Raw genomic sequence first — 26,203 nt, 5'->3', positions numbered from 1 at the left:
GGTTAGAATTGTGGCTGCGGGGCAGACAGGGGTGGCTGGCTGGCTGTCTTGGTGGTGAGCGGACGGGCGAGGCATGGGCTGGATTGGCGAGGCGTGGCGAGGTCTGGAGGTGAGCTTTGTGCGTGAGGGCAAAGGACCACTTGGCTATAGGGAACAACACCCGCTTCCCCGCCGCCTTCGTCGCTGGTCCGCTTATCGAGTCCTCTTTGTTCCTTTGATGACGCTGACAAAGCTGGCTGCCCCGACCTCGATAGCGCGCACACTTTCCTTCCTCCGAGGCCGGCTGGGCGGCGCTCCCCTGGCGAGTGTCCGCTACACAATACCGTTTCGTCGCCTCCGCCCTGGCCTCCTGCTGTACTCTGGGGAGGACTCCAGGGCGGCGGAAGGGAAGAGAATGGAGGGAGTAGCTAACAATTACAACTTTGACAACCGTGTGTGATTTGAAGGTAGTGGAAGTAGTGGTGGGGGTAGCGTAAGTGATGGTTGCGGCAGATATACGCACTCGTATTTCCAGCACAACAGAAGTTTAAAATCCTCTCGCTTTGTTTATCGCTATTACTCAGTCTCCCCCCACACCAGGAAGTCCCTCAGGGGTTAACACGGGCGGAAGTAAGAGTCGCAGGGGACGGCGGCCCTCGCTTCCCTCTCCGTGTCACGGCAGCAGCAGCAGCAGCAGTGAAAGTTGTAGGGGCGTGGGGTGGTAATCCGTAACATCGTCAAGCACCGGCAGATGGCGCACAGGTGACGCATGTCCCTGGGGAATGAACGACATGCTCACCCTCCACCTCTCCTGTGCGTGCGTACTGGAAAGAGAGAGAGAGAGAGAGAGAGAGAGAGAGAGTCACTAACATTGCAGAGATCCTCGTGGAAGCGTTGAAATCACACTGCATGGTTCCTTGTCATCAGAAACGAGAAAGTAAGCGAGCGAGCGCACGCGCGCGCACACACACACACACACACACACACACACACACACACACACACACACACACACACACACACACACACACACATGCAGCCTGTCAGATGAGTCGACAACTTTGGGCGTCGTAACAATAATTGAAAAAAAGAAAAAAAGAAACGTACAGAGGTAAGACAAGATTCTGCTGCTTGAGATTCATGCATGAACGTCTCCCGCGCCGCGTCGTAGCGAAAAGAATATATAAATTAGGTGCACCGTTTCATTTCGATTTCATAAGTGTTGCCACATCCCCAGTTGCATCACTCAGCTTGCTGCCCCGGTCCACCAGTGTCGCGGAGTACTACGGTATATATATTACTTAAGCATCCTGATCATCGCTCCTGCCGTTACCTTAGTATTGGTGGCGATAGTAGTAGTAATGGTAGCAGTAATAGTAGCTGTTGTTGTAGTTGCTGTTGTATTACTTCTTCTTCTTCTTCTTCTTCTTCTTCTTCCCCACCCTTTTTTTTTCTCCTATCTAATATTCTCGATGTTCTCGTTGCTGTTAACATGAGAGATGTCAGCTTAGTGTGTGTGTGTGTGTGTGTGTGTGTGTGTGTGTGTGTGTGTCGAGGCATAAGAAAACTAGCGGCACTGCTGAGGGATAGGAAGGGTATGTGCTACTGGCGGTGCAGGCGGTAGTGGTGGTGGTGGTGGTGGCGGTGGTGGCGGCTGGGGAATGGGGGAGGGTAACAGCAGCTGGATGGTGAGCGTGGAGCGTGACATCCGCCGAGCGTCACCCCGGGCAGCCTGGCAGGTCACTCAACCGTACGCGCGCACACATACACACGCACACGCGCACACACACACGCACACACACACATTCATTCCCAAGTGTCATTATTATGCATGCTAATATCAAACACCAGAGAGAGAGAGAGAGAGAGAGAGAGAGAGAGAGAGAGAGAGAGAGAGAGAGAGAGAGAGAGAGAGAAGCATTTCCGACCTTGAAAGATAATGATGACGACATGAGGAAAACACAAGGTCGCTAGGAATACCACAAAGAAGGGAAAAAGAGAAAAAAAATGCGCAAGGTTATTAAGCGAATCATAACCATTGCAAAATTATAATAATGAGCGGGGGAGAGAAGGAGCTGCATGGCCTTTCGTAATAGCGGAGAATCCTTGATAGTCACAATAAGACTAGGGCACACTAATAGCTGGGAAAGTCGCGCAATAAGGAAGTTTCTAGGATACAAACCCGTAGTAACCTTTTGACCGCCACTTAGTACACTGTTCTCTAATAACCAATCACTCTGAGACATCTTTACTTGTTCTGCAGCCACATCCAGTCTTTGAGCCACGAGGAAATTGCAAAATGTATTGTTTCTTATCATTAACTTTCTTGTGATACTTTTTAAAGACCATGCATTGCTTCCGGTTGCTAATTGTTTCGCGTCTCATTAGAATTTAAAGATCCTAAAGATGATTGTATAGTCATATTTTCTTGTGTTTTTCCTGTTGTTGGTTCAGGATTCCTAATAAACTAGCATGAGAATCAGGAAAGGACGCTTGAATACCTGAAGGAATTTCCACTTGAGATTATTAAATGGAACTGACAAGGAAAAGTTTACTAATATAATCTACAAAGTAACCTTGCCGTTCCCTCTTTCTCAAATAATTGATGAGTAACTGGGAAATAAAGTAGCGCCTCCAGTAGTAGTAGCAGTGGTGGTGGTGGTGGTGGTGGTGGTGGTGGTGGTGGTGGTGGGGTAGTAGTAGTATAGCAACAATGTTTTTTTTTTAAATCTGACCATTTATTAAACCAACAACTTAAAAGATAACATGCACCTTTTATCTGTCCTGGTATGGCATTTAAATCGGACAAAATTCAAAGGAGGAAAAGAAGGAAGGATAACACGCCATTCACTTGCTTTATCCTTCAAGACTTGCATATCATTCCAGGCCGTTCAGTCGGCGTTCTGGAGACACCGCTCTTGCCTGCCTTCAAACAAATGCGTAATGCGACATGTTTAAAAAAAGGCGAACATTGAAGTACTTACTAATAAAGAAAACCACTCCAGCGGATCCCAGACTTAGTATATGGTATGGCATTGTGACTTTCTTGCTATTGTATTATTTAGTGTTACATAATGGTGGTGATGGTCCGTTACAGCACTTACGGTAGCCACTATCATCATCAGCAACAGAAGCGTAATAGAAGCAGATGTTTAAGTGATGTTAGTTGTGACATTGTTGACGGCTACTACTGCATAATCGTCTATTTCTACACCAACAGCAACTACATCATGAAAAACAGTAGAAGAAATAGCAGAAACAGAGCCTTGGGATGTTGTTGTTTACAGTGGCGGTGGTAATGGTGATAGTACCCGTAATGGTGACGGCTCAAGAGGGTGGGGGAGGAGGATTGATAAATGTTCCATGGAGAGGGGGCGTTCACGTACTGCGTTGAGTGAAAGGGGCGGTGAGGGAGAGGATCGGGGAATGGTTTCGATGAGTGAGGCACAAATGGCACGTATTAGGTGTCTGTATTATCACCACACACTCATGCATACATTCACATATATATTCATATACAAATACACCACGCTCCTCATCAGGCACGCTCGGATTGCCTTGTGGCGCTGGTCGAGTTTCGCTAATCTCCACATTCTGAAACGCTTCGCTCACGCACCACTATTTTCGCAGGTCACGGAGATGGTTAGCCGGATTCTCAAGAGTAATTTTCCTGTAGTGTAGAAATCTTGTTAACCTATCACTATAATCATAAAACACACCCTTGAAATGCAGTGTAACTTCAACAAGAGCCTTTTGAATGTAGTGGCGATGCGGCGCAGAATTAGTTCAGAACACGGTTGTCGGTGGCAGGGTGGGATCAAGCCACACACCCCTTCCTTGTCCCTCCGATACCGCTCCCTCCAGCACGCCAACCCCCCTCGAGGGACGTGCGTACAGCTGGGGCGTGTGCTGGCCATGGGGTGAGGAAGCCCAGAGCTGTAGGGAGAAGATAGAAGAGGGACAGGATGATGAGTGAGAGGACGGGATGATCAGAGCACGGTATAACAAAGAAAACGTCAGATGAACGCATGCAATCAGTTCATATTTATAGCGATGCATCTTTTTCTCAAGGCCACGCTGGTAAGGAGAGAGGAACCAGGCGAGGGATAGAAGGCACTGAATACGTAACGAAGCATTTATTCACACATTAACTAGAATCATCACCGAATGTGCATTTTAGCCGTTTGAGGAGGCAGTTTTCATCGAGGTAAAGGAAGTGAGACATAATGATGATTATTCTGCTGGAGCCAGTGAGTGAATGAAGGAAAAACAGCTGACGTGGGTTTCTCTGGGGCTCAGGTGGTGGTGGTGATTGTGATGGTGGTGGTGGTAGTGGAGGTAGGGTTAGGTTAGGGCTTAGTGCATCACACGACCCCAATCGATTATATACGTTGGCAGCTGAGAGAGAGAGAGAGAGAGAGAGAGAGAGAGAGAGAGAGAGAGAGAGAGAGAGAGAGAGAGAGAGAGAGAGCATTAGGCGCACACACGTAGACACATTCATCATGTCCACTTTTTCCGTATTTATTTATTTTTATATTTTTTTCCTCTTTTATCTAAACGATTATTGTTATGATGAAAAAAAAAAAAACTACACAAATCTTTCTTTCATGAGTATCGCATGGCAACGACGATGTATGTTGTTGCTGTTGTTGTTGTTGTTAGGAAGGATGTCAGTTTTTATAATTTTGTATTTGTAATTTGTACAGATTTAGTGACGTAACTACTACTACTACTACTACTACTACTACTACTACTATTATTACTCGTTGGTGATGGAGACGCGACGCTGTTATGAGTGTGTGAGTTCCTCCCTTCTCCCTCCCTCTTTTCCTTCTTTCCTCCCTCTCTCTCCTCCTTCCTGTTAGTCCTCCCCTCCCCCCTCCCTCCTGTCCCATGGTAGCCCTTTTGTGCGTGCTCTACCGCCAGCTGCCTCACCCCCTCCCCCCTTCTCTCTCTCTCTCTCTCTCTCTCTCTCTCTCTCTCTCTCTCTCTCTCTCTCTCTTGCAGGCCTCCGTTGTCTTCCTCTGCCTCACCGTCATCACCACCACCACCACCACCACCATGACATTAACCAGGATTTGCCACATGTCTCCGCAACCACTACCACCACCACACTACCAGTTTACTTTACTACCACTACAACCATCACTACCACTATTACTACCATCACTACTACCATTACCACCACCGCTACTGCTCATACTACCACTATCAAGCGACCATCACCACCACTACTACCACGACCACCACCATCACCATGAGCATCCTGTATCTACTTTCTCCTGCCGCTGTTCTAACAATGGCGGTGGTGGTGGTGGTAGTGGTGGTGGTGGTGGTGGTTCATGCGGGTGTCTCAAGCGAATCAGTTGAATGGGAAGGCTTTACTTGAATCAGTATGAATTATTTTTGTATTTATATTATTTTGCGGGATGTGGGAGGTTTTTGTTGGGTGGAGAGAGAGAGAGAGAGAGAGAGAGAGAGAGAGAGAGAGAGAGAGGGGGGGGAAGTTGATGATAAGATTAATAATGGTGATATTGATGATGGTAATAGCTGAAAAGTATGTTTGTGAAGAGTTAGACTAGTAATAGTATTAGTAGTATTAGTGGTAGTAGTAGTAGCAGCAGCAACAGTAGTAATAACAACAATAATAACATCAACCACCATATAGCAGACATAACCAATGCTAATGTCACAAAACCATATAGGTGCTGTACAAATCCTAATCTTACAACCCCGTGTATCATTAATAGGGGGAAAGACAGAAAGTACAGTGCAGTAGGAAAGGGTGGAGAAGAGCGTCACATTACACTCCCCTACCCTGTCACCACCCTTACCACGCGAGCCTCCTCCCAGCCAGTCAGCACAGCCTCTTCTCCCCGAACGAATTTAGGATCGATTAACTCTCCCCACACAGGCCACGAGGTCTGCGGGCGTCCCTTCCTGGTAGTACCTCATGATATGTAGTTCTAGGGTGCGTATTCTGGAAGGCTTTACTCTTACCACGGTTGTTTTCAAGGGTTGTTTTCTCAAGGTTGTTCCTTGTGCTCGTGTTTGGAAGCGCTTTGCTCTCACTACTACTGTTTTCAAAGACCACAGAGATGATTAGCCGTGTTCTCATGATTTTCCTTTTGTGCTCGTCTTTATTCATATCACGGCTGTCTTCAGAGTTTGTATTGATGATTAGCGGTGTTCTCAGTTCTTGTGTTCATGTTCGGAAGCGCTTTTTTCTCACCACGACTGTTTTCAGAGGCCACTGAGATGATAAGCCATATTCTTATGACTCTCTCTTTCTGTTGTCGTATAGATTCTAAAAAACTTTGTTCTTTCGGCTTTTTTTTTTTCAAAGTTTGCTGATATAGTAAGTCGTATTCTCAGGAGTGTTTCATGTGTCTGTTCGGAAACGCTTTGCTCTCACCGCGACTGTTTTTAGAGGCCACAAAAATGATTAACCATGTTCTCATGACTGTTTCTCCTGTTAATGATGTGGAAATCTTGTTTATCTATTACTACAATTATAAAAACACGATAACCTCAACTGGTATGCGGCGCAGAAATGTTTCAAAACGTGGTCCTGGAAATTACACCTCCTGGTTTTCGTATCAGGACTAGACTTTATCATTTGGTCTACAGGTTTATCAGATAGGGACCGTTACACCTGCGCCTCTCAGCCCCTCAGTCCTTCTGTAAAAAGGTATTGCACGCGGCTGATTGCTCCAGTTGGAAATCCGGGATGCGAACTCTGAGTCAGTTTCGTGGGATTTTAAAAATAGTTAGTGAACAAAAGGGATTTGAAATTGTATGGATTGTTCTCTTGTTTGGTACAACACATTTATTTTTTTATATATAGGTGATAAAAAAAGGAGGAGGATGAACAGTAGTAGTAGTAGTAGTAGTAGTAGTAGTAGTAGTAGTAGTAGTAGTAGTAGTAGTAGTAGTAGTAGTAGTAGTAGCAGCAGTAGTAGTAATAGCAGTAGTAGTGGTTGTAGTAGTAATAGTGGACAAAAGAACACACAATAAGAACTAACATCAATGGACCAGGTGAACTTTACAAGGCTGTTTGTGATAAGCTACTCTATCTAATCTAAAGCAAGAGGCGTGGAATGGTAAAAGTGATAAAGTAGCAGTAGTAGTAGTCGTAGTAATCATAGCAGTAGTCGAAGAAGGAGAAGAAATATGTTAAATACATATTATCGTGATGATAATGACGAAAGACTAGCAGTATTGATGGTGGTGGTGATACGTGGAGGGTGAATAGTGATAAGAAACAATGGCAGTGATGATGGTGCAAGAGGGCAAACCATCAGGATGTTGGTAATGACGCAGGAAGTTGCATTGCGATGATAGTGATGGGCAGCGGGGGTTTGATGTAGGAAGGGGAACTGCAGCGATGGTGATGTAGAACAGGTCACAATGGTAGTAGTGGTGGGAAGATGGGGGTAAGTGGCGGTGCTGGTGGTAGCATGGTGGCAGGGTGGGCCTCTGATACAAGTGTGCGGGACGGAAATACAGGCTCATGTAACTAAGGGACTGATGGTGGATGTGATAAGAGTGAGTGGGCTGTTGTGGAGAGGAAGAGAAAAGGGGCTAAGTGGATGTTATTGTGTGGAGGTTCTTGTGTTGGTGAGGATGGGTCAGAGTGAAATGTACCTGGGATTGTACATGAAAATAAAGGAAGCTGCAAGAATCCATCAGGCCTACAGTTATAAAACACACCTCTGTACCACCTGCCATCCCCATCCATAAATCTATCTAATCTTTCCAAGCTCCCTATTCACTTGGGACTAAAAACCTGATTACTGAGTCTATTCCATTCATCAACCACTATTACAGAACCTATTTCGTTTCATCTCTTCTACAATCTAACTTTATCAAGCTTAAACCCGTTATTTTGTCCCCCATCGTGAATAGGAGTAGCAACCCTGAAGATTTTTATTGATGCTACCCTTGTTATCCATTATGCCACTAAAGGAACAGGAAGAGTGTGATGTGTAGGGAACAATGTAGATGCAACAGCGAGATGAAGTTACGTATACAGAAAAGCAAAGCGGTTTGTGAAATAGAGACGACCAGTGACGCAGTTCAAACTAACAGAGACAAACATTGCACGGTGATTGGTACGTACTCCATGAAATCGAGGCAGTCACCCGGACGAGTGGACACGCAGGCAAGGCAGATTGTGGTTCGGAAACGCTCCTATGTTTGTTATCACAGCGAGAGTATAATAGTCAATGGTGGGGATCCTGTTTGTTGTGACCGTGTTCACGTGTGTGTGTGTGTGTGTGTGTGTGTGTGTGTGTGTGTGTGTGTGTGTGTGTGTGTGTGTGTGTGACGTACAGTGAAATTGAATTGTTTTTAAACAGCTAGTTTAGAGGAATTGCAACACACACACACACACACACGACAAAAATATAGATGAAAATATAAATGTTTATGTAAGCGTACTCGTAAAGCGTAAACTAAAATTATCAAGTTTTCCGTCAAGTCTATACACGGCTCGAGCAGGAAGCGCAATCACTGGTTATGAGATAATGTAGTAGATACAAAGAAACTCGTATGTGTTTAATTTTTTCCACAGACATTAGACGTATCATTCCTTATTTCTAAAGCATCCTGAGACATTTTTGTACTACAGCTTCCTTTAAACATCTACTTAAGACAAGATTGTTTATTCTTCTGATTCCCTTCTTTTCTTTTTGTCTGTTTTATTTATCTTAATTTATCGTTCATAGATGTTTGAGAATATTTTGTAGAGTGCTTTTAGTGTTTGAACTATTGTATATCGCAGTGAAAGGATTGATAAGATAAAACCTGGTGATAACGATGTATTTCTTGGAATATACACGTGTAACCTCGACAGGAAATGCAGTTAGTAGGTAAGATGATGATGTTGATACGGAGAATAAAGCCTAGGGTGCCTAATGCTTCAAGATTACATTACCTACTGCTTCTGTACATTAACTCCTTCTATACCAAACCGTCAGTTAATTCTAATGTATATATGAAAGTTTATTTGGTAGGGGGAAATATAAGGAGAAATGTAAGGATGTATTTTCAAGATTACACTGCTGACTGCTTCTATACATTATCTCATTCATTCACTACCACATCATTGATTAATTTTAATGTATATATGACAGATTATTTGGTAAGGGAGAATATAAGGGGAAATATAATTATGTCTTATAGCTCAAAATTATACTACTGACTGCTTCTATGTCTCAATTCCTTCGATATCAGTTAATTTTAATCTATATGTGAACGAAGGATTTCAAGTTTAGGATGATACTTTTCGGAATGGAACTAAAGTTATCTCAAATTAAATATCCGTTGATAGTGTGTGTTTGTTTAGTATATTCTTACAGGGTGGCACTTAATTTAGATATGTAGTAGTGAATGGGTTAGTGTCATGCAGAGTTGAGGTAATGAAGCTGAGGCACTTGAATGGCACTGTGGCACTTTCTTTCACTGACCAGGTTTTTTGTCTTTTTACGCAACGTGCTTTAGTGAGGAAACACGCGTGGTACTCAGTACGTGGCGGTGGTGCTAAGTTGGTGGTGGTAGTGGTGGTGGATCACATAACATAACAACGTTTAGATTCTCACTTGACTGTTTTTGGAAGTCATTCTAACTAACTGCTTTGGTAAGAGATGGAATGATAGTGGAAGAGGAGAGTGGTGGTGGTGGTGGTGGTGATAATAATAGTAATGAATTTTGTAGCATTTTTATTACATAGTGGAAATTTTTTTTATCAATAATCGCCTAGTAACGATGATAATGACAAAAAAATATAAGAATGGAGTAGTTATTAAATAGTACAATGAATAATGTTTTTTTTACACGCAATTAATAGAAATAAAAGAAATATAACCATAAGAAGAAAAGATAATAATAATACGCTTACAGAGTATTTGAGCAAGATCTGTTGCATCATTCATACAAGCAAGAGATAGAACTGAAGTGCTGGGTGGTTGACTAATGAATATGATGATAGTAGGAAAAAATGTAGTATGAAGGATAAAACTTGGTGTAAGAACAGTGTTTTGACGAAGTATTTAAAAGTAGAAGTTACCACACAAGCCATGACGTTGAAGAAGTGTTTACTGGAAGGATGATGTTAGTAATAGGGAGAAAACATAAAGAATAGAGCTAAATATGAAGGATAAGTTAAGTTCTCAGCACCGAATATGAAAATGAAAACTAATACGAATAAAAGCAATTTAGTGTGTTACGAGTAGGAAAACAGTAACATGGGGGAAAAAATGAGGAATAGAGCTTAGTTTTAAAAAGCATAGGACAGAATTTGAGAGCAGAAAGTAACACTAATGAGACGTAGCAGTGAAGAAGTGTGTGTCGAGAGGAGGAAGACAGTAACACAAGTAAAAAAAAAATGTGAATAGAGCTCGGTATAAAGAGAAAAACTTACCACATAATTCAAGAGAAGTCACCACAAATAAGGCAGCAATTAAGAAGTGTGTACTAAGAGGAGGAAGACAGTAAAAGGCTGGGGTGGTGGCGGGGCAGGGAGGGTATATGAATAGATGTTGGTGTAAAAGGAAAGCTTAGTGCAGTATTTAAAGCAGAGGTCCTCACAAATAAGGTTTAAAGAGGTGTTGTGTGGCTGACGAGGCTCGCTTTGTGACACCCGCAGGTCACGCACTAGCCGCATTGTTCACACACACACACACACACACACACACACACACACACACACACACACACACACACACACACACACACACACACACACACACAGTAAAAATACACCCTGTCACGTCACTTATCGTCTTGGAGCGTAAAAAAAAAAAAAGAAAAGAAAGTAATATATATTGTTTACTACGATTTTTTTCCCTTTTTGTAAGAGTAATAATCTTATCGTGTGTGTGTGTGTGTGTGTGTGTGTGTGTGTGTGTGTGTGTGTGTGTGTGTGTGTGTTTACTACCTGCGTGTTCTCCAAATAAGGTAAGCAATACATTGTTACATTTTCCCCCAATGAGTATGATGTTGGAGGTCACTTTCCGCATTGATCGTGGATGAGGCTTGAAAAATTCACACTAATGGTCTGCTTGTGTTTGGTATACACTGCAGAATGACGTACAATGCAGCTTGCGGAGAGTAGCAATTTGAGACGGCCAAAAAAACATTGCTTCTGCTCGCTAACTCTCCTTTAGCAAACAAATATTTCAAGGCAATTTTATTTTCCTTCCGGCAAGAACGCTCTACTATTTAGGTTATGATGCTTTCTTAATTCTTCCTTGTTTTTGCTGTTGTTGTTCTGGTTCTTGTTTTTTGTTATTTCTTTTTTGTCATCTCCTCCTCCTCCTCCTCCTCCTCCTCCTCCTCCTCCTCCTCCTCCTCCTCCTCTTCTTCCTCCTTGTGTTTATGGTGTAATAGGTTTCTTTTTTTTATGTAAGAGAGGCCAAGGGCAACAAAAAACTGAAGCTTAACTCCTTTTGGTGATTGTCTTTCCAGCTACTAACAGGATATAGTTGAAGTTACCAGGATTCTGAAGAGTGTTGTCTATCGTTAGTGATTGTATTGACAAAAATCCTGCATCATTAACCCTTTGAGTACCATGACGCGTTTCCATATTCATTCTTCTTACTATTTTGGTGATTTTATACGGCTTCAGAAACTCATGTGGAGGAATGAAATAGTGAAGACTGTAGTCGTTAATCTTCTAACCTCCATAGCCCTTTCCTAATGTCAATAAAATGATCTATTCGTACACAAATCTCGAGATAAAATGTGTTCCAGTTAATATGGGAAAAAAAAAAAAAAAAACGGTTTGTGAATTGAAGGAAGAATGAATGTGTGAGTGAATAGGGAAAGGACACAAGGTAGGGAGGAGAGAGGAGGACGGGAGGGATTAGTACTCAAATACGGGGCAGTGAGTACCCTGAACTGAGTGTACACGGAATGTGGGAAGGTGACGTGGAAGTCCCTCAAAGGCAGTCTGGTGGTGGTGGTGGTGGTAGTGATGGTGGTGGTGGTGATGGTAGACACACACACGCACATTTGTACCTTGCTTTTTTATAATACACGTTCACAGCAGCAAAAAAAGAGGAGAAAAAATAGAAAAATGACAAAAAAGGAAGTGAGAGACTTGAGTTTTTCTGTTGTTGTTGTTGTTGTTGTTGTTGTTGTTGTTGTTGTTGTTGTGGACTTTGTGCTACCGTTGTTGTTTTTTGTCAGTATTGTCTTTTTCTTTGACTTTCGTGTGTGTGTGTGTGTGTGTGTGTGTGTGTGTGTGTGTGTGTGTGTGTGTGTGTGTGTGTGTGTGCTTGGTAGTGGTGTTAGTGTTACAGATTTGTTTCTCATTCGTTCTTTTTTTTTCTTGTTATTGTTCTTGTTCCTCTTATTATTATTGTTGTTGTCCTCCTCCTCCTCCTCCTCCTCCTCCTCCTCCTCCTCCTCCTCCTCCTCCTCCTCCTCCTCCTCCTCCTCCTCCTCCTCCTCCTCTTCTTCCTCCTCTTCCTCCTCCTCCTTCTCCATTCACACACACACACACACACACACACACACACACACACACACACACACACACACACACACACACACACACACACGATAGCTCAGTGGTTAGAGCGCTGGCTTCACAAGCCAGAGGACCGCGGTTCGATTCCCCGGCCGGGTGGAGATATTTGGGTGTGTCTCCTTTCACGGCTAGCCCCTGTTCACCTAGCAGTGAGTAGGTACGGGATGTAAATCAGGAGTTGTGACCTTGTTGTCCCGGTGTGTGGTGTGTGCCTGGTCTCAGGCCTATCCGAAGATCGGAAATAATGAGCTCTGAGCTCGTTCCCTAGGGTAACGTCTGGCTGTCTCGTCAGAGACTGCAGTAGATCAAACAGTGAAACACACACACACAACACACACACACACACACACACACACACACACACACACACACACACACACACACACACACACACACACACACACACACATGCACGGAAAGACTTAGTGTAGTTTTAATATATTTACTCAAGAGACACTCCGAGGGTGTTTGGCGAGCCAGTGCAGACGGAGGCAGAGTCCCCTGGTGGCAGTGACATGTATATTTATGAGGGTATAGGGTTGGGGCTTCCTGAGCGATTTAAGAGTACAGGGAAAGAGGGAGAGGGTTGTGCTGGTCGTGGTGGTGGTGGTGGTAGTGGTGGTGGTGGTGGTATCATGCATCATGTTCTTTAAACGTAACTTGGCACCGTCGTCTGTAAGTAAACCTGCTCTCTCTCTCTCTCTCTCTCTCTCTCTCTCTCTCTCTCTCTCTCTCTCTCTCTCTCTCTCTCTCTCTCTCTCTCTCTCTCTCTCTCACTTCCTTGATGATGACGATGATAATAATGATTGAGCAGGAGGAGGAGGAGGAGGGGAAGGAGGAGGGGGGTGAGGGAGGGGGGATATGTTTGAGCTCAAGTGTGTAACAGGTGTTGAGGCATTTGGGAGCCGACGTGTGTGTGTGTGTGTGTGTGTGTGTGTGTGTGTGTGTGTGTGTGTGTGTGTGTGTGTGAGAGAGAGAGAGAGAGAGAGAGAGAGAGAGAGAGAGAGAGAGAGAGAGAGAGAGAGAGAGAGAGAGAGATTAGTGGTAAACAACCAAACATTAATCGCCTGAACTGAAGCCACTGAACTTAAATATCAAACGAAAGAAAACATTCTTGGTGCTCTGTATTTGTAGCGAGGGAGTCTGTGTGTAAACAAGCGAGCGAAGGTCCACTTTATTTTAACCCTTTCAGTACCAGGACACATTTTCATATTAATTCTGCTTACTATTTGGCGATTTTATACAGCTTCAGAAACACGTGTGGGTATTAAGATAGTGAAGACTGTGGCTATTAGTTTTCTGACCTCCATAGAGCCTTCCTAATGTAAATAAAATCGTCGAATTACACCCAAAACTCAAGGTAAAAATGCGTCCCAGTACTGAAGAGGTTAACGCGGGTCTTCTCCAGGTGCTGCGGTCTCCCCCTCCCCTTATAGTGTTCCTCGTATGCTTCGTTTCCTCAAGGGTCGTATTTTGAACCTCTCCTGTCTCGTCTCGTCTATTTTTTTTTTGTATACAGGGTCTAGTGGAAGTAATTGGCGTTTTTTTTTTTTTTTTTTTTTTGTGGGTGTTTTCATGGTTTTAGGATGGTTTAATGAGGATTCTGCATCTCTGAATGAGGATATAATCTTGACAAGTTGGCTCTTTATCTCTCTGGTCTTAGAATACAGTCTTGATGTGTTTTAAAAAATGTGCCTGGTTCATTATTTACTTTCTCATGCCTCGTGTGTTATTAAATTGTATGAAACAGAAGAATTTGTCGTATTTATGCTCGTATGTGACCTTTTTCAGAATCTAACATGATAATACTAAAGTGTTTTCAAAGTGTAGTAAGATTTTTGGAACTAAGAATTTTACTGATTATTTTCAGTAGATTTTTATTTATTTATTCATTCATTTATTTATTTTTATTCAGAGGGAGGCTATCAATTTGTTCACCATGTTGCGAAAGTTGTCCTATTTTCGCAGTATATCTTGCAGAGTAAAGTGGGTAAAGTGATCCATAGCGTGCAGCGTGTTCCAAATAGGGTCGTGCCGGAGCGCTGTAACGTATCATTCATCATAATCCGAGGGAGAGAATAACATAGTATGAACTCGTGGCTCATAGATTTGTGTTGCTTACTGTGTTTATATTTACATCTGTTCGTGTACATCACCGCACGTCTAATAATGTGTCACGTGGCTTATATGAGTATCAGGTGGAACTTTGAGAAACTCTGGAGGTTGCAAGTGTAGGTCGCAATGCCAAAAAATATTTATATCGTGAACGAAAATAAGTAGCCACAGAGTAAGTGATCAGTAGTGCCATTATCGAGAACCATGAATAATTATATTGTATTTAATATATGTGACCTTGCCTGTAATTATGATACCAGCACATACTAATTAACTAGCTTTGTAATTACTTGATTCCTTCTCTCTTCCTCTGGGATACCTTGACTAATGTAAAGAGGATTAAATGCGACAACAACAACTTGGTAATCGCATTTTCCTTGCTTACAAACTTCCCTTTCCGTTCATTTGTTGAGTAAATAAGCTCTTTCACTTTTAACTTTGAGACCATTACTAGAAAACAAAATAATGGACACAAAGAAGGAAAATATGTTAACTATGACGAAACTAGTTAAAAGCTGTGATACGCAATAATAAGTGTAAGTTATAGATGGAGCTGATGCGAATACGAGAAAGAGGAAAGTGTAGGATAAGTTAGAAAGACTACTTTGAAGAGTACATGAGAGACAAATGAATAAGCGAAATGATAGCACAAAATAGGAACACTTACAAAATACTCATGAAAACAACAACTGTGAATAGATATCTAAAGTGAGAAGTATATAAAAAAAAGGTGTTTGGGAAGCTATACAGGTGATTATAGGAAAAGACTTTATATTACCAGTGAAAGCTAAATACATCAGTGTCCAGAATACTGTCCGTCATTCTTGTGATATCAATACTAATATTAATGTCACTATATGTCTTGTCACTGTTGTTGCCTCTCTTCTGTGATTGTGAGAAAGACAATCTGCCAGTGAAAGTCAACATCAGTGTCCAGAATATTATAAGCTATACGTGTGTTAGCTAGTAAAGCCGACGTGATACTGGCGATGTTATTAATACCGTCACTGTTTGAGCCTTGCTACTGTCGTTGCCTCATTTTTGTGCAATGTGTGTCCTGTCGCAACAGTCAATCGTCAGTGTACAAGTGCGCCAGTCGTATGAGGGCTCACTGGTTACCTCTGTTGTCATCGTTATCAGCGCTGCCGTTTAACCTAGTTCGTTTGGAGTGTTTGTTGTTGTTGTTGTTGTTATTGTATATCTTGTTCTTGTTCTTGTTCTACTACTACTACTACTACTACTACTACTACTACTACTACTACTACTACTACTTTTCCCAGCAAACCCCAACCACCACCACCACCACCACAACCACCACCACCACCATTATCATCATCATCATCATCATCTCTGCAACCACCACCGCTGTAATCAGAATCACTAATTTGGCCGTAATCAGAGCCGTCATGATTTAGTGTTGGCATTACAATATTAGCGGTGATAATACGACGCTCATTATCACCGCCATCATCGCAGTCATTAGTGTAATTGTTATTGATGGCCGCGCCTCGAAATTGAGTACTAGACGGATTAGTCATTTAAGTACATGATTGCAGCATTTTCATCATTAGTTCACAAAGTTTCACCTCTTCTGCTTCCCCTCTTTTTTTAACGGTGGGTTGAATTATCTCCTTCGTTAACCCTTACAATGTTTAATGAAAAAATATATGCACTATTGATAAAGAAAAAAAATGTATACCGTGAGAATCCGATTAATTATTCCTTCATAGTTATCGTGAGTCCAAAAACGTCAAAGAATAGGAACCAACTCGAAGGTCATGATCTGGTGAGAGTACATCGGTTATCTGGGAATACAAGAACACTGCTAGCGGATCAGAGGACGTGTGACTGAAGAAAAAAAGAAAAGCGAAAGTAAACTGAATGAGAGCTCCGTGTGAATCAGCTTACTACGACACCAAATATGTTCACTCACACGCTGGGAACGTTTTGTCTCCATCCTATCAACACGCATGCATAGATTTACCTTAGCATCATCCAGGCAAGTTCTCACGCACCCAAGCTTGAATGGCCGCACTCCGTGTGAGAAGAAAACGGTGAAAAAAAGAAAATAGTGTGTAACCTTCACTGTCGTACATTCAGATATGAGGTTAATAGTTCGAGGCAGTGTGTAAGTGTGTAACTTCTTATATTCAATTTGCCTTATCAGAGAGAGAGAGAGAGAGAGAGAGAGAGAGAGAGAGAGAGAGAGAGGTGCGGTAAGGCGACCGTGAGAACGCGTCTGGTTGGTGGGAGGAGTGTTAAGGTAAGGCCACGATGTTATAAAATCTGAACATAGTGGTGGAGGCCTGGCTGGGTGAGTGGAGGTGGTGGTAGGGCTAGTGGTGGTGGTGGTGGGAACAGTCACGGTGCCTTGGTGCTGTCGTGATGGCAGGTGAGGGTTGGGGCGGGGCTGGGGGCGTGGACAAGCCAGTGAAGGTGGGATGGAGTGAGGGGGAGTAAATCTGATGGGCACTGCATAGTATAAACGTATATATAAAGTCTCCTGTCTTGGCCCGGGGCAGTGAGGTACAGACGGACCAGCCGGGGTATAGCATTGCAGTGTTGCTTCTTACTCGCTTCAACCTTGCTTTCTTGTTTTGAATGGAGGTTGTAAAGTGTTTGAATTCAGGTTATGTATATGTATTAAATCTCTCTCTCTCTCTCTCTCTCTCTCTCTCTCTCTCTCTCTCTCTCTCTCTCTCTCTCTCTCTCTCTCTCTCTCTCTCTCTCTCTCTCTCTCTCTCTCTCTCTCTGTTATTTCTATGTCCACGTGGAGAAAGGTAACTCGAAGATGAGGAGAAAAAATGGTAAGAGACAGGAGCAACAGAGGCGGGAGTGGATAATAGTAGTGATTGTGGTGGTTGAGGAGGAGACGGTGGTGGTCATGGTTGAGGGCGAGAGAGAGAGAGAGAGAGAGAGAGAGAGAGAGAGAGAGAGAGAGAGAGAGAGAGAGAGAGAACCAATGAAAAATGGACAAAGATTAAACAAATATAAGAACAAAACCAGAAACAGATAGACAGGCTGACAAACATCTCCCCTTCCCCTCCCTCCACACACACACACACACACACACACACACACACACACACACACACACACACACACACACACACACACACAGAGAGAGAGAGAGAGAGAGAGAGAGAGAGAGAGAGAGAGAGAGAGAGAGAGTACTGAGCAATTGAGGAAGAGAAGAAAGCGTGTTAGTGCCATTTTTGTAGAAGTAAATGACGTAAAATTTAGAATTCTGTTTTGTTGTCAAGCTGAGAGGCCTCCACGTGATCAGGTTTTGAGGATGCTGGTAGTGAGTGATCGGAATGTGAGAGCTACACGCGCCATGAGGTTTAGTGTCTTTAGTGCCCTTTGAGAATATTCTACATGTTATTTAAAATCATGCTGCGCTCCTATACAAATACTTTCATAAGCGATAGACGTTAGAAAAGTACGAATTGTGATGCTATAAAACAAAAGAAAAAATTTAATGATAACGAAAACTACGATGTCAAACAACAATAGTAACAGCGACAACAATGATAATAGTAATGATGATAATAATATACTATTTTCCTACGAACTTTCACTTTTAGCTTCCAAGTCGTGGGAAGTTCGGGAGAGAATAAAAAAAGAAAAAAATGAAGTTACACAGTCACGCCATCTGAGATTCTGTGGTCTTTTCTCTACCCATTGGTGAAAACCCCGACCTTCCTGCCCCGCGTGTTCCCTGCCCGATCCTCACCCCGTGGCTACCAACAACACGGTAGGGGAAGGTTCGCGTGGGCGTTTGATCGTCGCCTCAAGCACCGCCACCACCACAACAACGACCGCCTGACCCAAGACCCAAGATTCTCTCCCCGTGCATCACTCGTCACGTACATTTTCCTAACACACTCATCGCCCTGAATTCCTGCTGGTGTCGAGTGTGTGGAGGCAACGGTTGCTCGGCGGACACGAGTGAGTGGTCGGCGCCGCTTCCAGTCTAACCCCGGACACTTGGCCCTGGAGGGTGGCTAACTGTTCAGCTGAGAATCACTGGTTCTGCCATGGGCGGTGGAGTTATTTTTTCCTCTCTCTCTCTCGCTCTTCTTTTTTTTTTTCCTGTTCGGGGTGAGTGTCGAGGTTAACATTCATGCTCTACCCGGAGATCAGACAGCAGGGTATGTTACTGGACGGTTGGACTCCCGGCCTAGCTAACTGTGGGGACTCCTTGCCGCCGCGTGGGCTGGGAAGTGATACGAAAACCTTCCTTTAATTTGCAACTGTTGCCTTTGTTACATTATGTTTGCGAAAGCCTTTTATCGGTGCTCGTGTGGACAAAGGAAGTCTGTTTGTTCCTCTCTCTCTCTCTCTCTCTCTCTCTCTCTCTCTCTCTCTCTCTCTCTCTCTCTCTCTCTCTCTCTCTCTCTCTCTCTCTCTCTCTCTCTCTTCTTTGTTTCTGACTGCCTTTCTCTCAGTCTCTGTCTTTCTGCTTCCTCAATCTTTGATTATGTCTATCTTAGTATCCATTCTCTCTCTCTCTCTCTCTCTCTCTCTCTCTCTCTCTCTCTCTCTCTCTCTCTCTCTCTCTCTCTCTCTCTCTTTATATATATCTATCTGTTGTTACCTATATCATTGTGTGTGTGTGTGTGTGTGTGTGTGTGTGTGTGTAGGGTATAGGGTGTAGGGTTTAAATGGTAGAATAGAGGTGGTGTTCTAGGGGTGGGAGAGGGGCTCAGGGGTTAAGGGGTGGCAGGAGTGGCTGTACAGAACTCACCTAACAGCTGTTCATGCTGTCCCCACCACCTGCTTTGTTCCGGCCCTGCAGCTGCTCCCCCTGCCTTCCTCCCGCTCTCTTGCTGCCTCCATCTTCCCCCTTGTACCTTCCTACCACCACTACCACTACCTCCACCTCCTGACCCCAAACACTCCATCTCCTACTCCTATGTACTCATCTAACTCCACCCTCACCGCTACTACTACTACTACTTCTATTACTACGACTACAACGACGACTTCTACTACAGAGAGTTTCATTTCATCCAAGTTTCCATGTCCTCTTCCATGCCCCCTCGTGTTCGTGTGTATGTGTGTTCTTTTGTCTTGTCTGGTTTCTCTCTGTCGTGTAGTAAATAGGTCGTGTTCGTTTTGTAGGAGTTTTAAGCGATGGTCGTCTATGAACTGTGGTGACTGTTGTGCTGTCTTTGTATCTGATCTTCTGTGTGTTCGTGAAATGGTCTTTCTGTTAAGGCTGCAAAGATTGTACACATATTCTTTTCCTTTATTTTTTACTTTGTTATTTTTATGCTGCAAGAATTGTGCTACTGTTAAAATTTTTCCTCTTTCTTCTTTTTTGTATCTCATCTTTGTTGTGTTCTTGTGATTGTCTTTATGTTAAGATTATAAAGAATTTTACATATTTTCCCTTACCATTTTTTTCGTGTCTGTTATGCTGCAAGAATTGTCCTACTGTTAAAAATCTTTCCTCTCTCTCTCTCTCTCTCTCTCTCTCTCTCTCTCTCTCTCTCTCTCTCTCTCTCTCTCTCTCTCTCTCTCTCTCTCTTTTTCCTTCACACACACATTCGCTCGTAGTACATGAATCTTCGGCACGTTAATGTAAATACTTCTTGTGGTTTGGTCAAGTTTCGAAGTCTCGTCTGTTCTAGGAAACGAGTGGAGTGGAGTGCGTTCGTTAGCGTCGTTACTGCTGCTGCTGCCGTTCCCACCGCCATCGATTGAATAAACCATGTTCGCGTAGAGGAAGAGGAAGAGGAGGAGGAGGAAAGGAGATGGAGGAGGAGGTGTGGTTGTAGTGCTGTGATTTAGAATTGTTCCTCGTTTGTTTTGAGGACCATTAAAGAGTATCTCTCTCTCTCTCTCTCTCTCTCTCTCTCTCTCTCTCTCTCTCTCTCTCTCTCTCTCTCTCTCTCTCTCTCTCTCTCTCTCTCAGCCAGACCAGAGATGTGGTTTCAAAAGTTACACATCTGCATGTTTGTATGCTAAACACTTTTTTCATCCTCTTACTCGTAATTCACAACCACGAAAATAAACACGTGTTGGTGGCTCCCTTTGTTACGGTACATTTCATTCACCTCTTCAGCACCTCTTGCTCGCTCCCTCCTTTCCTCCCTCCCTCCCTCCGTCCCTCCCTCGCTCCCTTCTCCACGTGTCACCACAGAAGGAAGAGAGGAGTGAAAGATCAGCGTGTATTTAAGCTTATCAGAGAATTAAGTCCGTGTGTAAAGCGATGCCGAACACAACAAGTATGGTTAGGAGTGTCTACCTAAACTCTTTCACTGCTGCGGTCACACCCTTCAACATTCAGACCCCTGTGAAAAATTGTTTGCAAGGACACTGGCGGAGGAAAAGAAAGAGAGAATGGGAAGTTGATTGTGTTTATTCTAGGCTAGAGAAGTGTTTAAGAGACCAGTGCTAAAAGAGTCTAAAATGATTGTTGGTGATTATAGGAAAAATTGTCTAACGGTGAAAGGGGTAACAATCACACACACACACACACACACACACACACACACACACACACACACACACACACGTTTTTTTATAAATTCTCTCTCTCTCTCTCTCTCTCTCTCTCTCTCTCTCTCTCTCTCTCTCTCTCTCTCTCTCTCAACAAGTTTCATTCCTCGCCCCAAAGTTTCGATAGCGCCGCCGGTTCACTGACTTCTAAAGCGGTGTTGTGCTGTTAACTTAGATAAGCGGTGGGTGCGGGAAGGTGCGCGGATGTGTGGGCGGATGCGAGGTAGAGGCTGATGACATTTTGTGCTGGGATGACTTGTTGTTGAGTGGCAGGAGTAAAAGTGAGGACATGGTAGGCTGTGACTGTGTAATTGGAGGCGAGTTGTGGGGAGATCAGTGTGTGTGTGTGTGTGATTCACCTCCTCGGTCGCCTGCTGGTCACCCAGCCAGTCTTCCCCATTACGGAGCGAGCTCAGAGGTCATAGACCGATCTTCGGGTAGGACTGAGACCTCAACACACTTTACACACCGGGAAAGCGAGCCCACAACCCCTCGAGTTACATCCTGTACCTATTTACTGCTAGGTGAACAGGGGCCACACATTAACAGGCTTGCCCATTTGCCTCGCCGCTTACCGGGATTCGAACCCGGCCCTCTCGATTGTGAGTCGAGCGTGCTAACCACTACACTACGCGGTGTGTGTGTGTGTGTGTGTGTGTGTGTGTGTGTGTGTGTGTGTGTGTGTGTGTAAGAAGACATCTAACACTCACAACTTTTTAAAGACTCATATAGATTTCTTTACTAGTAGTGATGCTGACTATTGAATTACTTCACGTTTAATTCTATTTATTAATAAAACACTTCAACTTTGTGTGTGTGTGTGTGTGTGTGTATGTGTTTCACTGTTTGATCTGCTGCAGTCTCTGACGAGACAGCCGGACGTTATCCTACGGAACGAGCTCAGCGCTCATTATTTCCGATCTTGGGATAGGCCTGAGACCAGGCACACACCACACACCGGGACAACAAGGTCACAACTCCTCGATTTACATCCCGTACCTACTCACTGCTAGGTGAACAGGGGCTACATGTGAAAGGAGACACACCCAAATATCTCCACCCGGCCGGGGAATCGAACCCCGGCCCTCTGGCTTGTGAAGCCAGCGCTCTAACCACTGAGCTACTGGGCTGTGTGTGTGTGTGTATGTGTGTGTTTAGACGTCCCACACACTCAGGACTAAAAGCTATATAAATTTCCGTTAGTAAGAGTTATGTAGATGATTACACTATTCGCGGTCTCCTCCATTCAGTATTACAGCATAAACATTTGAAGAGCATCTGGTGTAGTAGCAGAAGTATCGATCCAGTGCTTCAGTGACGGTGAGCTTCAGTACTTACCTACGTAGGGGTCGATGATCTAATAATATCGCAGCGTTAACTTGTGCAGGGAAGTGAAGGTTGCTACTAGTGTTATTACTTTTACTTGCTCCTCATTTTTATAGTGTTGAGATACATGACTAAGTGATGTTCAAAATTGAATTCTAGAGCAAGTTAGGGATTTGTTTCGAATCTTCAATCCTCGAACCTGAACTCGAATGAAGTCCTATTGAGCTGAAATTCCAGTGTTTAGGCTGCGTTTGGTATCCCTGCAGGAGAGTGGTGAGGCAGCTGTAGTCACGCTTTTTGTCATAATTCTTCAAGTTGGAGAAGCAAGAAAATATCTGCAGTGTTCCAGTAACATATTGCATCATTTATTGTGGTAAGAAATGTTGCTGGTGGTACGAACATGAGTTTTTGAATGAACGCAAGTAACACGTGTGGCGCCGTGACGGAAAGCAACCTGGCCAGCCTGCCGAATAGTCGGAGCGTGACTGTACACACTAGTGGGTGAAAATCTTGGCCACGTTGTGTTTTGATCCCACGAGTAAGAGTGAAATCCAGTCTTCAGGTCATGATATATGTGATACATGTATGTATATGTGCGTATATATATATATATATATATATATATATATATATATATATATATATATATATATATATATATATATATATATATATATATATATATATATATATATATATATATATATATATATATATATATATATATATATATATATATATATTCATTTGTGTTGGCATGTGTTATTAGTGTGAGTGAAATCTAGTCTTCAGGGTGAGATAAACGTGATACAATTTTATTAGTTGTTGGGGTGGTTGGATTATTACTAGCTCCAAGGTGGATATGCCCATCGCTGTCCCTTCCTGTGTACCCAGACTACGCTTGTGTCGGATGGGAAGCAGGGGGACTCGGCAGGTTTTGATAAATAATGGGAAATACGTTGTCATGGTTTGGTTTGAACGCGCCAGGCAGGATAAAGAAATGGTTTTCTCTGCCGCTTTGTTGATCTTGGTGTGAAAATTTGGTTTTATGCGACACACACACACACACACACACACACACACACACACACACACACACACACACACACACACACACACACACACACACAGTGACCCATAATTTTGTCTGGCATGCCGAAGTGTTAATGATTTCCCACACAAAGGTATTCCAAGGTAAAAATGTACCCAGGGTATGTGAAGTATGTCAGTGCTATGTTAGTTCTCAAGCAGCTTGAACTATGTGAGAGCAATTCGGCCTTGGAAGTTTTGTTTGTTGTCAATACTGTTTAAGTTCCTAGCATTGCATTCTAGATTTAGGTTAATAAGCATAACTAGACGGTATGATATTTACGTATTGGGTAAATAAAATGAAAATACTAATGATCATTGAAGTATCAGGGTTTCCATAGTTCTTTTGAGCATTTTAGAAGCATTCTGGGTATAGTTAGAGATTAATATGAATCATTCCGTCGTCTCTACTACTTCTAGTGATGCTTGTATTGCTAGAGCGTTACTAGTTCCACCAGCATCACCATCATTAACATTACCACCACCACCTTCATCCTTTGTGCTGCTAAAGCAGGACAAACGTCTTTCCCTCCCAGTGGTCATAGTATGTTGGTGTTCAGCCAGGCAACACTGTCACTGACTCTAGGCGTGTTGGTGGAGATGGAAGGTATGTGGAGGCAAAATTATGAGCGGACGCATTTGATCAACCGTACCATGTAAGAACTTAGTACCCGTCTAGTTTTTTTAGGTTTCTTCTTCCATCTATTTGTACATCGTGCATTATTTTTATAGTAAAGCGAATGACGAGCTTTGCATCATAAAGTAGCTAAGTGAACCTATTAGAAAAGTGTGTTAGAGTAAAGACCAGTGGATATTTCACTAGTTGAATAATAATGTTCAAAAAGAATATTACAGTAAGGAGCTCCTAATTATTTGATGTCTATTCTAAACTAACATTCCTTCCTTTCATGCCGTCGCCTCTTGCGTCAGTAAATCATTCCCGTGCATTAACGTCTGCCTGGTCTTGTGCCATGGCGCTGTACGACTTCAACTGCCTGGCGCTTCTTTCTCTCATTAACTTAGTTTCTAATGCGTAAATTAATATAATTGTAGTGCGGAACGTAAACTCTTCCCTTGTTTGCTGTAAATATGCGTAGTTCCTTTACCATTGCAGTGAGGGGTAAAGATCGTTTCACTTCAGAGTTGCACCGTCAGCAATCTTGTTCTCGGACCCAAACGCTCCAGACTATTTTATTTAGACTGAAGTAGAACGCGTAAAATTTCTTGCCGTTATGATTACTAATGCAAGAAAATGTGGTCTCATGCAACTTAATTGGGAATTACGGTGTTCCCGCTATACTGGAGTGCCTTAACAGCGAGTGTCTGCCCTGCTGTGGAGGTGCACCAATGACGCAGTGAAGTAATGAAGCACGACTCACGTTATGGTAGTTATCTATTATCAGTATTTCTCGTGGTGTCATAATCTTGTTTTTTCTACAAATTTTTCAACATTCCTCTTTACTATTTATTCATTGGTTTCTCATGCTCTAAACATATTTTGGTGAATACAGTGTGCTTTATAGTCCTAAGAACATTCTAATTGTAGCCGAGGAGGAAAAGTTCTATTCTACACTTCATCGCTTATTAGGTACGTTGCGCTCTCTCTCTCTCTCTCTCTCTCTCTCTCTCTCTCTCTCTCTCTCTCTCTCTCTCTTTTCGTATCCGATCAACCACACCTATTCGCTTTCTCATTTCTTCATTCACTTTCACTCAAGTCCCCCTTCATTTCTCCATTCACTCACCCACTCACTCATCCTTCTCAGTAACTTACGCATGTACCTCACCCACCCACGCACGCACTCGTTTATTCATCCATTTGGCAGACAACACGACTATTACAGCCATTCATGCAATTAACCTGGTCATCCTGTCGGCTGTTTCACGTGTGTGTGTGTGTGTGTGTGTGTGTGTGTGTGTGTGTGTGTGTGTGTGTGTGAATTTCCCACGTGCACGTCTGGGAAGGAGGTGAGATGAGACGGGACTGAGATGACCTCTTACACGGAGCAAGAGAGGTCACGGCGTTGACCACACGACCTTCTGCAGAATGGCGCAATGTGTGTGTGTGTGTGTGTGTGTGTGTGGGGTCTTGTTGGGTGGCAGCGTTACTTAGCTTGGGGCCGCGGAGAGAGGATGCCATCTCTCCCGTTTACCTTTTTTTTTTTTTTTTTTTTTTCTTGGTAAGGGTGTTTGATCTTGAGCTTCCCCGTTCCCTCCTCGGTCACGTTTGCTGGTTGATCCGCTGCTCCTAACATTTTACTCACGTTTGCCCTCCGCATCACTTACGGAGTGTTTATCTCATTTCTCTCTCTCTCTCTCTCTCTCTCTCTCTCTCTCTCTCTCTCTCTCTCTCTCTCTCTCTCTCTCTCTTCGCTTCTTAACTTTTTCGCCCACTGCACCATCACCACCCACTCATCACTACCACCCGCACCCGCAACATACCAACCCCATACCAAACATCGCCTTGACCTCTTTCATGACTCTCTCTCTCTCTCTCTCTCTCTCTCTCTCTCTCTCTCTCTCTCTCTCTCTCTTCATACTCATTTGCAGCTCTATCAGTGTCTTCCGTCCTTCCTATGACTGATCTGATCCATCAAGGGAAGCTTGTTAGACCTTCCCATATAAACCAATGCTCCGTCTGTGTTCCAGTCC

At 43.4% G+C, this 26,203-nt stretch overlaps 1 protein-coding gene across 2 annotated transcripts in view; it reads left to right on the top strand.

Moving 5' to 3' along the window:
- Positions 1-26,203, top strand: part of LOC123504021 (zinc finger MYND domain-containing protein 19-like) — a 67,276-nt gene that overhangs the window by 25,715 nt on the left and 15,358 nt on the right. Inside the window, exon 1 of one of the 2 annotated variants that reach the window (XM_045254233.1) lies at positions 22,925-23,048. The exons of the other annotated variant lie outside the window; for it this stretch is intronic. Within the exon in view, the coding sequence (XP_045110168.1) occupies positions 23,031-23,048 (18 nt within the window). The 5' untranslated portion in view covers positions 22,925-23,030. Of the gene's footprint in view, positions 1-22,924; positions 23,049-26,203 lie in introns of those variants that run through there. 2 annotated transcript variants of the gene reach the window in all.

This window comes from Portunus trituberculatus, chromosome 15 (genome assembly GCF_017591435.1).
Source record: "Portunus trituberculatus isolate SZX2019 chromosome 15, ASM1759143v1, whole genome shotgun sequence".
Classification (NCBI taxonomy): Eukaryota; Metazoa; Arthropoda; class Malacostraca; order Decapoda; family Portunidae; genus Portunus; species Portunus trituberculatus.
The sequence above is the reverse complement of the archived record's forward strand: the minus strand, read 5'-3'. Positions and strand labels throughout refer to the sequence as shown.